Source organism: Mastomys coucha, unplaced genomic scaffold (genome assembly GCF_008632895.1).
Source record: "Mastomys coucha isolate ucsf_1 unplaced genomic scaffold, UCSF_Mcou_1 pScaffold3, whole genome shotgun sequence".
NCBI classification, from domain to species: Eukaryota; Metazoa; Chordata; class Mammalia; order Rodentia; family Muridae; genus Mastomys; species Mastomys coucha.
In genome coordinates this window covers 12,074,816-12,086,678 of record NW_022196909.1, presented here as the reverse complement: position 1 = coordinate 12,086,678, position 11,863 = coordinate 12,074,816, and the positions used below count along the sequence as shown (strand labels likewise).

Here is an 11,863-nt window from a genome sequence, read left to right as displayed (position 1 = left end):
GGGGGAGAGATGCTGGAAGGGTGGAGAGTGGGGCACCAGGGCCGCGGCCATGGCAGGCAGACCCCTCACTGGCTCCTTTTACCTTACAGCTCTGATCGAGTCCCTCAATCAAAAACCACAGTCCTCTGGTGATCAACCTCAACCCACAGACACAACCCATACCACCACCAACAAGACAGGCCGGACCGAAACCCCCTCGGCCAACGGCGAGGCCGGAGGAGGAGAGAGCGCCAAGGGCTATACCTCAGAGCAGGTGGCTGCTGTGAAAAGGTAGGGACCAGGGGAGGGGGGGGGGAAGGCAGGGGAGAGTCAGGGGAGCCTCTCACTTCATCCAGTGGACTCGAAGGGTCTTGGAAGCTGGAGGAGGTCCAGTTTCATTTTCCACAGGGTGAGAGCCAGGGCCTCACTGCCCACCCCCCACAACTGCTGACACTGCAGACTGGAGACCTTGCAGACCGACCCGAGGCCTTCCTCTGCCCTTGGCCACTAGCCCTAGGCCTCCCACAGCTCTGTTTGTCACACAAAGACACTGCCATCTTGCCTTCCAGATTCTGCCTCCACCCCCACCCCAACAAAGACCTTTTCAAACCAGAGCCTGTGGCCAAGAGGCAAAGGCAGAGCCATGTCATGGCAGGGGGATGGGGGGAAATTCAGCCCTGCAGAGTGAAACTCTCCCAGGCTTGATACCACCATCCGGGACCACTCCAGACTAGACCCCCACCCCCAGCCGACCTTTCTCCCACATTAGCCTCAGGATCCTTCTAAGGTCTAGCCCACACCTCCTGGCAAGCCACCTGTCGTGTCCTGAGTGGTCATGGTGTTTCCAGCAGGCTGCCCAGCTCTCCTAGGGACTCCCTCACCCCTCAAGTTAGCCAGCTGACCCAGGTCTGGTCTCCCACCCCCGCCATGAGCTATGTGCCTCACACCTCCCCTCAGGCCCCCCTGTCACACTCTTCTCTCTGTTCCAGGGTCAAGCAGTGTAAAGATTACTATGAGATCCTTGGGGTGAGCAGAAGTGCCTCAGACGAGGACCTAAAGAAGGCCTACCGCAAACTGGCCCTCAAGTTCCATCCCGACAAGAACCACGCGCCTGGGGCCACCGAAGCTTTCAAGGGTAAGGCAGCCCTGGGCTGTTTGTGGCTTTGTTTGTTAGTTTGTATCCCTATGTAGACTGAGCTGGCCTGGAACTCGGAGGTCCCTCTGCCTCCAAAATGCCGGGATTAGTGTCACTATGCCTACACGTATCTTGGTGTTTTTATCTCATCTTAAATACAAGGCCAAGGCAACTTTCTCAGGAAGTGGGGCCAGAAGATGTGGTCTCAAGTGTAATTGTTCAAGACCTGCTCCCCGAGAATGTTCCAGTAGCCACCCCTAGCCATGTAAACTAGCAGCTCTCACACAGTGCCAGCCCTGCTCCTCCTCATTTCCTAGGTTACAGTGGAGGAGCCAGAGACATTCCAGTGGCTTCTCTAGGGTTAGCAGCACCTAGGCCAGGAGCAGACTCCTCTAACAACAGTCCCTGGAGCGATGGGCAGGGCACCCCATACTGAAGGAGGGCTCCTTCAGAACAGGCTACCAGCTTCCCACTTCCCACAGCCTGCCCCAGGCCCGCACAGGGGACAAAGAGACTTGTGATCGTACAACCTGTATGGATCTGTGGAACGAGTGTGTCACCTCTGGCCAGAATCCTAAGTCATTCTTTATGCATTTAGCGTTCCATCTTCCCTCTCTCTGGTGCTCATGTGCACTGCCTCCACGCCTGCCCTCTGTTGCTGGGCCCTGCATTTTCTTGGTCCCTGGGTACTGTTCCCTTTGGGGAATAGCAAGGTGACTGGGAGCCGTGTTGTGCAGCACTGTGTAGGAAGCCTGTGGCAGAGTGGAGAGGCCTTGACAGATGGAAGAAGACTCAGTTTTCCCTCCCTGGGGCTCCCAGCTCTGAAACTAGTCTGCAGCCTCACTGTGAGCGAGGGGAGCATAGGGGATGAAGGCCCTGAGAAGCCATAGCTCTCTGCCCTGGGAGCTCTGGTAAGGAGGCCCCAGCGCCAGATAGAAAACAGCAGCTGAGGCCTGGGCCCTGGGGACAGCAGACTCATCCCAGCCACATACCAGACACATGGGAGCCTCCACCAGAAAGCAGAGCCTTGTGCCTCCCCAGCAGTGTCTGCTGCTCACCCGTTTACAACCGGGGCCTCTGGGTCTGTTATTTGGGGTCATACCATGACTTTAGGATTGTATTACACTGTCTCCTTGGGCACCCTACAAGATGAGCATGTGCAAGGGGCATTTTTGTAATATCAATGAAAGAACTTGGACAGGACATACCTGAAGCAGGTGTGTAGGCTCTTGCCCACAGCCCCAGAATAGAGGCAGGAGGATAAAGAATGGAGGACAACCTGGACAGGTTCCTGGACCATTCTGGCAGTTTAGGCGATGTAGCAGGGACTCTGACTCAAAGGAAAGAGCATTCTCACAGCCCAGACTTAGTCTTGCTTAGAGGCACCCTTGATCACCTTCTCCCCAGTGTCTGCCCAGCAGGCAAACTCCCTCTACCCCTAAGTCCCCACTTCCACTGAGACCTGAAAGAAGGGAGCTCTGGGCTCTGTTAAGGCTGTTTCTCCCCTTGCAGCTATTGGCACAGCGTATGCGGTACTCAGCAACCCGGAGAAGAGGAAACAGTACGACCAGTTTGGTGATGACAAGAGCCAGGCCGCCCGGCATGGCCACAGCCACGGGGACTTCCACCGAGGCTTTGAAGCCGACATCTCCCCGGAAGACCTCTTTAACATGTTCTTCGGTGGTGGCTTTCCTTCCAGTAAGTCCACAGCCAGTTCTCCCTAGCGGTGGTTCTGGGGTCTGACTGTAGCAGTCCCTCACTCAACCTCCACGTTTCAGGTAATGTCCACGTCTACAGCAATGGCCGAATGCGATACACCTACCAGCAAAGGCAGGATCGCAGAGACAACCAGGGTGATGTGAGTTTCCCGGGGCCGAGCAGCACACCAGGCCCCCCAGGGTATGGGCTGGGGAGGAAGAGGGAGAGAGTCCTGATCCACTTCATACCCTCAGCATTCTTAAGCCAAGGAGCCATCTTTGCTCCTTCCCAGTGCCATTCTGCCTAGGGCCACCAGAGGGAGCCACACTCCAGCTTGCGTGATGCTTTGGCTCCTGTTGGGGTCTTATAAAACAAAACCTCACCTCCAGGCAGCTTCTAGTGTGAGCAGCTTTCATGGAGTCCATTTGTTCTGAAGACTGACGTAACATTTGCTAAGCAATGGAGAGCTAAAACATGATGGGAGGAAAAAAGAGGCCTGTGTGGGTATTCAGCCTTCTAGAAAAGTGAGGAAAAGCTGTATAGCTGGGGAGTATGCTTCAGACACTTTTGGGATGCCACGGATCAACACAGCCAGCTGGCTGGGGCCCGAACACTGCCAGCAGCCAGTGAAGAGCATTGAACACGGGGATACATACGTACTTACCCACACTTGCCCTCCCTCTTCCTCCTTCCCTCCCCCTCTCCCTTCCACTCCCTTTCTTCCCCTTCCTCCTATCTTCTCTCTCCTTGATTTACCCTGCAGTTGAAACTGACCTTGAAGGCCTACTTCCACCTTCCACTTACTAGGAGTGACCTAGCATAACACCCAGCACATCCGTTTTGTTGGGGGCGGGCTTGGCTTTGGTTTTTGAGACAGGGTCTCACTATATAGCTCTGGCTGGTCTGGAACTGTGGAGTGCTGGGGTTGAAGGCATACCTCCCCCCACTCAGCACTGCTTCTGGTTGACACAGTTGTCTGTATGACCTTGGCGGCCAGTCCCGACCATTCTCCGTCCCTGCCTCCTGAGTGCTGGGATCAGTGCATCTTTACATCTCACATACAGAAGAGTTTTAAATCAGATTATTGTATGATGCATTTATTTCTGGTTGTCCTGTCTTTGTTTTTGTACTAGAAAAGCTCCACACCACAGACTACATCCCAGCCCTTTTTACTAGGTGCTCTTCTGCCAACAAGAGTATTTGTGTGGCTCAAAATTCAAAAAGCTGTGGATTGTGAGTCTGTCTCCCCGGCCTGCCGCTCTTAGGCTCACACACATGTGCTCCACCTCCACGGTGGTCGCTTTGTCCTCTGGAAAAGCTGTCAGATGGAGGGGCTTCTGCCCTAGAGGGGAAAGGGGGGGTGTTGCAGCCTCCCAGGCCCCGTTAGGGGCTCTGACCATTGCTTTTGCTCTTCCCGTCAGGGCGGGCTAGGAGTATTCGTCCAGCTGATGCCCATCCTCATCCTCATCCTTGTGTCAGCGCTCAGCCAGCTCATGGTGTCCAGTCCACCCTACAGCCTGAGCCCGAGACCGTGAGTGCATGTCCAAGGCCGGGCCCCTCGCAATCTAGCATACCCCTGAGCAGAGCCCCTTAGACTTCTGAGGATCAGAGGCCTCTCAGAAAATACAGACGAAGCTCCGGGCCTTTCCTTAAGGCAACACACGTACACTGTCCTACGTGATTTCAGAAACGTGACTCCCCGAGCCCGTTCCCACCTTTGCTCACGCTTAGACATCATCTGTTCTTGAAGTCTGTTTGAAGCCCTAAGAAAGAAAGGACGGGGTTTAGTGTAACTCCAGATAAGTTATGTAACCTTGAGCCCCTGGTCTGTAAAATGGGAACAATAGCAACCACCTACTAGTAAGAGTTAATAAGTAACCGTGTGAGGCATCCCGCTCAGGGAAGTGCTCCGCAGTGTTTGTTAAGTGGGTGCCAGGCTCAACTGCCAATGGTTGACTAGGGTGATTTAGTTGACCCTCTGAGGTATCAGGGCCAGGTTCTAGCTTCTGCTGATGCAAGCCCTCAGCTCCAACCCCTTAGCCTGCCATCGCATGAGGGCCTAGCAGGCTCCCTCAGCCAGCAGGGGGCAGAGTGGGCCTCTGCTCCCACAGCTGCCCTAGAGCCAGATGTAGCCTCTCCAGCAGCTAGAGAGATACCTCTCCAGCAGCTTTGGGGGGCTGCCTTCCCTGGAGCAGGGACGCCTGTTGGGCATTATGGCTTTTCCTGCTGCCCGCAGGTCTTGTGCCTACAAATTCTTCCTGACATTTTGTCCTTTTTGGGTTGGGAATGAACTGCTAACTCATGCTAATGTGCCATGCTGTCAGAGACACAGCTCTGTCCTCTGGTTTTGACTAGAGGCTCATTACTTTTAGGCCGGCCCTCGGCATCTAGGAGCTTAGAGGTGTGGAAGGCAGAGCCCACACCCTTGCCAAGAGCAGCTTCCCAGACCAGGGCTTCTCTTCCATAATGGGCTTCTCTCCCCACCTGCCCCGTCCCCCTAAAGGAGGGGTTGACATAGGCTGAGCTCTTGCTGCCCTGGGGTGCTCTGCCTTTGCTGCAGACCTTCATTTTGGGGATCCAGGGGGTTTCTGCTGCAGTGCAGAAGGGAGCCAGCTGTTCCTGTGGCCTGGGTGGCACTTCCCGCCACAGGGCCATCAACCCTTCCAGCTGCCCACTCTGTGCCTGGTGTGTTTCTGGTCAGGTCAGTGGGCCATATCCACAAGCGAGTCACTGACCACCTGAACGTCGCCTACTATGTGGCTGACACCTTCTCTGAGGAGTACACAGGCTCCAGCCTCAAAACAGTTGAACGGAACGTGGAAGACGATTATATCGCCAACCTCCGGAACAACTGCTGGAAAGAGAAGCAACAGAGTGAGTGTGCGTGCGTGCGTGTGTGTGTGTGTGTGTGTGTGTGTGTGTGTGTGTGTGTGTGTATGTTGTGTGTGTGCATGCGCACATGTGTGTATACATGTGTGTGCGCATGTGCATGTGTGTATACATAAGCCCAGTCCTGGGGCTCTGACCTCACCCTGTCTCTCTGCAGAGGAAGGCTTGCTGTACCGAGCCCGCTACTTTGGTGACACGGACATGTACCACAGAGCACAGAAGATGGGCACCCCAAGTTGCAGTCGGCTGTCAGAGGTGCAGGCCTCCCTGCATGGATAGTTCTGGGCCAGCCACACCACCCAGGTCCAAGTATGAGCCAGGACTGCTTCTTTGCTGCAACTCCTGGCAGCCTTGGCCTTGGTCATGAGCAGAGGGAGGGAGGAAACCTGGTAATGATGGCAAAGACACCCTTTCATCACCATCCTCACACTTCCAACCTCCAGAGATGAGGCAATTCTGGGCACCTCCCCCCAGCCCCATTCACCCTGTTGTCCCTTCTCCTCTCCGGGGCTGTAGGAGTTGGGGGGCAGAAGCCAGGCAGAGTGGGGACCTGTATTTCCTCGACCTAGTCCAATAATTAGTCCACCACAGCCCTTTCCCAAGCCTGGCTTTTGTTGCCTGTGCATTCACACATAACTGGGTCACACACAGGGTCCCACTGAAGTCAGGAAAATCCATGGGGAATTAAGTGGGCAGGAGAGCATCCTCCTGTCTCCTCCCAGGAAGGAGGAAGTGGAGCAAGATGAACCAGCCCATCAGCAGGCAGGAGAGGTCTGTGGGCCCTGACCACTCCCTCTCTGGTGGGACCTGAGGCCCTCACTCCAGTGCACTGCACCTGGGAGCCAGGAAACCACGGGCATCCGGCACCGCCCAGGCATCTCTCCTGTGGTCTTGAAGAAGGGAACAAAAAAGTCACAAGTTCAGGGTCAAAAGCAGCTACTAAGCACAGGAGAGGTGGGGAAAAGTGAAAGTTGTTATTAACAGGCGCCCCACCCCCTCCACCCCTTCCCTTGCATGTAGGTAATGGGCTCAGTGCCCAGTGCCCAGAGCGGGGAGCCTGGCTCAAGCCCAAAGGAGTGTGGGCAGAGCCAGAAGTTTTTTGCATTAGTACCCTGTCCTCCCCCTCCTCTGCCTGTGTCCCCTGTCACAGAGCCAGCCACAGACTGTTTAAGGCCACTCGCTAACTAGTGTCAGCCCCGGGGCAGTCATCAGACAGCAGAGGGATCGGGCAGGGCCAGCTGCTGGATTGTGGGGCTGAGCGGGAGGTGCCTGCTATAACCGCTCACCTAATTGTTTCCCTCTCCTCCCCAGACTATGAAATCCCTGGAGAATTTTTGGTGACATACACTGAGCCAGCCACGGTGATGGACTGTATATTTAAGGAAAGACATACACAGAAAAAATTAAAATGGAACTGGAGGCCGAACACCGCACAGCCGTCCTCTCTCAGCCGGTGAATGCAGAAAGCTCTTAGGACAGACAGACAGCCTGCCTCCGGCTGCTTCCTCCTCTCCCAGGGCTGACAAGAAGCTCCGCATCACTGGCTCCTAGGATACCGAAACCATGGCAACGAAAGTAGAATGTAAAACTTGCAGCAAATGTCTGTGGGGAAGGACTGGGGGAGGGGACGCCCCACTGTGTCTCCTCCCACTCCCTGGAGCTGCCTCCAGTCACAGGGGAAACCAGGCAGAGGCTTGGGCCAAGGAACAGAGAGGAGAGAATTCCAGAGAACGTAACTTAGAAATGCATACGTATGTATATATATCTATTTATATGTAAATAGACATATATAAAGATATATATATATATATATAAAGTCTTTTAAAACTATGCAGGGATTGGGTTCAGATGTTCAGCTGACTTGTTCCATATTTTAGAAAACGGGGCCTGTTTGGGAAGGCAGCCTGTTTTCAAAAGCTAGACAGTAGCCGACAGCGTACGGAAAGTCAAATCAGATACTATTAGTGTCACCCTTAACCCCAGCCTGACTGATGGCAGCAGTAATCATGGTGGTATAAATCCATAGAAAACTTCCAAAGGTCTCCAGGCTATGGTTAAGGTAGGGGAGCCAGCTGGGGCCAGGGAATGATGGATGCCCCAGGAGATAGCTGCTCAGTCTTGGGCCATAGCAGAGGTCCCAGACAAGGCCTACTGGGATGAGACGAACTCCTCACGCTGCCTCCTCCTTGGCCAGCCTCAGGTGGGCTCTCTGCCCAGGAGCCCTGCAGCCACTCCCCTGCCCATACCTCTTCCCCACCCAAGCCCCCAGGTGGGTTTGCCTTACGGGTGCCACAGGGCACAGCTCCACCATTGCCAACAGGTTTTCTCTAAGTTGTGCACCAAGGACTCCAGAAGGTTCCTCCTCCCAGAGCCGAGCCAGGCCCTGAGTGCAGCCCAGCTTGTGGAGAGCCAGTGCTATGAGCGCCTGTCTTCACTCCACAGTGGGCCCACCGGGCTCCGCTCCTTGGATGAAGAATCCACCACAACCGGAATGGCTTGCCCCTTCAGATGAGGCTTTTTCTCAAAACAGCCATTGCTGCCAGAGAAAGGAGGATGGCTGCTCTCCTCCCGAGTTTATGATGGGCCTTTGGGAATTGCCATGTCCCCTAGTTTCCCTATGGCCGCGGGTGTGCCGATGCACCTGCTGACTTCAGAGCCTTACTTCCCCAAGCTGCCAGCTCAGAGGTGGTTCCCCCCCCCTCTCCCTCTCCCTCTCTCCCTCTCCCCCACCTCTCCCTCCCTCCCTCTCTCCCACCACCTCCTAACAAATGGGACGCTTGCTGGGAAAAGAAGCTTGGTTAGGAATTGTCAAATCTTGTCTTTTTTTTTTTTTTTAACAAGATCCCACCCTGCAATGAAGTGGCCACCCTGGCCTACAGAGATAATAACTGGATGCAGGCCAGAGTACCCCACCCACAGTGGCCTGGTGCTCTGCCTCCTGCCACCCCAACTGCCCAGTCTTGGTAGCTGTCCCTAGAGGGGCTGAGCCATGTGCAATAAGAACATAGATCCTAAAGGATCCCCTGAGAAGCTGTATTTCTTGAATTAGAACTGATATTGTACATCTATAAATATATGTTTATTATGTGATTGGCAGTGGTGGGTCTGCATTGAACAAAGGGATGGGGCAGTGAGCTCCCACCAGTTGCTATTGACACTATCCAGCCTGTGCCTCAGGAGCTCTTAAGTGACAGGCCTGACCCGCCTAACAGGGTATGGAGCACAGATGGCTGTCCAGAGCTGCAAGATGTGGTGTCCCAGACACCAGTCCTAGATAGGGACCTGCCCACTACCCTGTCACTGAGCTGGGCTGGAGCCCATTCCTGATCTGGGACCTGGGGAAAATTCCCAAGTGGCTCTTGCCATCTCTGGTCCACAGTCTGCCAGCCACAGCCTCCTCTCCCTGAAAGAAAAGGCTAACACTGAGGCAGCCTGGGGCTCAGGGTGAGCCAGCGGCAGATCTGCCTGGCCTCCCGGAGACAGGGCCGGCAGCCGTGAGTGGCGGGCCCAGGCCCCTCCCGCTGGCGCGCCAGCCAAAGGCAGGCGGGCTGCCTGGTGGTGCCACCACAGCCCGGGAGCTCATTGGCTATCCTGGAGCAGGGTCACCGCAGCCTGCCCCGGTCTGCAAGCTGCCACTTGTTAGCTACACTTGGCAGAGGGGGCAGCCAGCTTCCTGCCCCCCCCACCCTCCCTGACTGACTAAAAGGGCTCAGTGAGCCAGAAAGGGTGGGACGTCATCCATCTGCAGCAGAAAAGAAGCTTTGAGCAGGACGCTCCTCCCACTGTCAGGTGGCTCGAAAAGCCCGTCTGGGCCTCGGGGACCTGCCTGCTATCTTTGACCTGCCCTGCTCTGGTTTGGAGCAGGAGGGGCTCCTTGGGACCAGGAACATGCACCTGGCCTGACTTTTGCCAGACAGTCACGTCACCTAGCTGTCTGGGCCAGGTGTGCAGAGTGCCAACCTTTGACACTGGTTCAGGGGCAGCTCAGAATTCCCTATCAGACCTCAGGCCTTATGGCTGTGAAGTCGGCCCTTTCCCAGAGCTGGGAATAAACTTGGCAGAGGCCAGGTGACCCAAGGGTCTCCTGGAAGCTGTGTGTTTGCATGTTTAGAGTCTAGCAAAATGACATTCACCGAAATCAAATTTACTGTGTTTGATGTGACCATGTGGGTTTGGTTTGGTTTGGGGTTTGTTTGTGAGATAGCCTCACTATATAGCCTTGGCTGGCCTGGGACTCATTATGTAGAAAAGGCTGGCTTTCAGTTTACAATGACAGTGAGTCTCCTGTCTCTGCCTCCCAAGTGCCAGAAATCACAGGTAGAAACCGTGCATCTGCTATCTTAGTCATTCAAAGGATTTTGACTTTCTTCTTTCTTCTTGAGATCATTTCATTAGGTCAGTCTAGTCTCAAACTTGCTCTGTACCAAAGGCTGGCCTTGAACTCCTGATCCCTCCGCCTGTACCTCTAGAGTCCTAGGATTAGGTAGGAACCACTACTCCAGGCCACACCCAGTCTTCCAAGTGCAGTGGCACTGGCGCCTGAGTTCAGGGCATGAATAAGGTGAAAAGCCACACTTGGGAAGTGGGTATCAGCAGTAGGGCGAGCAGTCAAAACAGGTGTCTCTGTGTCCCTCCATTGGAATCAGCCCCAGAAACAGCATAAAAATAAAAGTTATTAGTGCCGGGCGGTGGTGGCGCATGCCGTTAGTCCCAGCACTTGGGAGGCAGAGGCAGGTGGATTTCTTGAGTTTGGGGCCAGCCTGGTCTACAGAGTGAGTTCCAGAGCAGCCAGGGTACACAGAGAAACCCTGCCCCCCCCCCAAAAAAAAAAAAACAAGACTGCCTTCATATGCAGTGGCTGGGTAACTTCAGGCATGTCACTTAACCTCTCTGTGCCTTGGTGTCCTCATCTACACAATGAGGGGGGCACAGACACCGGCCTTATGGGGCAGTCATGTATGGGGCGGTCGTGTAGGGTAGGAATTGGCTCCCAAGAAGCGCTTCACACGATGTCTAGTCACAGCAAGCTCCATCCAAGCGTCATTTGTCCTGTCAACAAAGATTACCTGACACTGATGTCAAGTCCTATTCTAGACCCTGTAACCACAGAGATGACAGAGGAGCAGAGCTCTTGAGGAAGTGGGGGAGGGGAAGTGTGTCTGGCCGGGGTACAGGGCCTCTGACTGGGGCTCTGGGATAAGACAGTTGGCACTCTCGTGGTAGGGGGATTCCAGCCAGAGGGAGCAGTGTGACAAAAGCCTGAAGGTGAAGACGGACAGGAAAGCACAGCTGGGGGACAGCATGTAGGCCAGATCGCTGTAATTATCACACTGGCCATTCACAGTAGCCTTGGGCAGAGAGAGACGTCACTAATAATAAATAAAAACCCCTACACATACTTGCTTCTACCTGTCCCATATGTCCTCCCTGGAACATCTCAGCCACCCTCGGTGCCCTTCCTGGCCAGGGTCCAGGAGTGTAAGGCAAAAGACAAACTGTACGGAATGTGGGGGGAGACCATTTCCCCAAGCTCCAGTCATAAGGTGTTCCCCAAGGCCAGGGCTCAGGCCTACTGTCACTTCCATAGCTGGCTGGGCAGGAAATAAAGGCCCAGCACACAGGCCAGTCTGGGGCAGCAGGCAGCTGTGCAGGCTTACTCAGCCAGGCAACCCTGCCGAAGGCCCAAAAGTAAGGTTTTGTTTATGGGAAGGAGTGTCAGGTGCCACACCTTGCCCACCCAGCCCTTCCAAGTTGGTCTAAATGAAGTCCCTAGGAAGGTTAGGATTGGCTGTAGCCCAGACATGGGGTGGGTGGGCTTTCCTTGGGAGAGGTGCCCCTGCGCAGTTGGCCCCAAAAAGGGCAAAGTTCAAGCTTGGGGCTTTTGGGGACTCAGGCTGGGAGCTCCAGCATCCTGTCTAATTGTACATCCTTCTGTTGGAGGAGGAAGCAGAAGAGACAGGGACCTGGACCTATGAGATGCTAAGGGAGTCAGCCAGGCCTCTTCCTCCCATAGTGATGTCCCCCAGATTGCCCCAACCATGTCACTCCTAGTGATGCTGTCCTGGCTCCACATAGCCTGCCTACCCTGGCATGTGCCCCGAAGCCTCACCACCTCTGCCTCTAGCCCACTATCCACTGTTTGCAGCTTGGGGTTGCCCCTCC

General features: G+C 54.9%; 1 protein-coding gene and 1 long non-coding RNA gene across 4 annotated transcripts in view; one reads left to right on the top strand and one right to left on the bottom strand.

The window, feature by feature from the left end:
* Dnajb12 (DnaJ heat shock protein family (Hsp40) member B12) overlaps nucleotides 1-8,791 on the top strand; it is an 18,474-nt gene extending 9,683 nt beyond the window's left edge. Inside the window, exons 2-9 of one of the 3 annotated variants that reach the window (XM_031347552.1) lie at nucleotides 90-270; nucleotides 969-1,114; nucleotides 2,627-2,812; nucleotides 2,893-2,972; nucleotides 4,234-4,343; nucleotides 5,514-5,686; nucleotides 5,859-5,956; nucleotides 7,013-8,791. In XM_031347552.1, coding sequence (XP_031203412.1) covers nucleotides 90-270; nucleotides 969-1,114; nucleotides 2,627-2,812; nucleotides 2,893-2,972; nucleotides 4,234-4,343; nucleotides 5,514-5,686; nucleotides 5,859-5,956; nucleotides 7,013-7,042 — 1,004 coding nt within the window. In that variant the 3' untranslated portion in view covers nucleotides 7,043-8,791. Of the gene's footprint in view, nucleotides 1-89; nucleotides 271-968; nucleotides 1,115-2,626; nucleotides 2,813-2,892; nucleotides 2,973-4,233; nucleotides 4,344-5,513; nucleotides 5,687-5,858; nucleotides 6,011-7,012 lie in introns of all 3 variants that reach the window. The other 2 variants (XM_031347553.1, XM_031347551.1) reach the window with 2 other exon arrangements.
* LOC116074759 lies at nucleotides 3,900-4,575 on the bottom strand. The gene is made up of 2 exons (XR_004112267.1): nucleotides 4,528-4,575; nucleotides 3,900-4,154 (listed from the first exon to the last, which is right to left on the bottom strand). It is a non-coding gene; the product is annotated as an uncharacterized LOC116074759 (long non-coding RNA).
* Nucleotides 8,792-11,863: the final 3,072 nt, after the last annotated feature.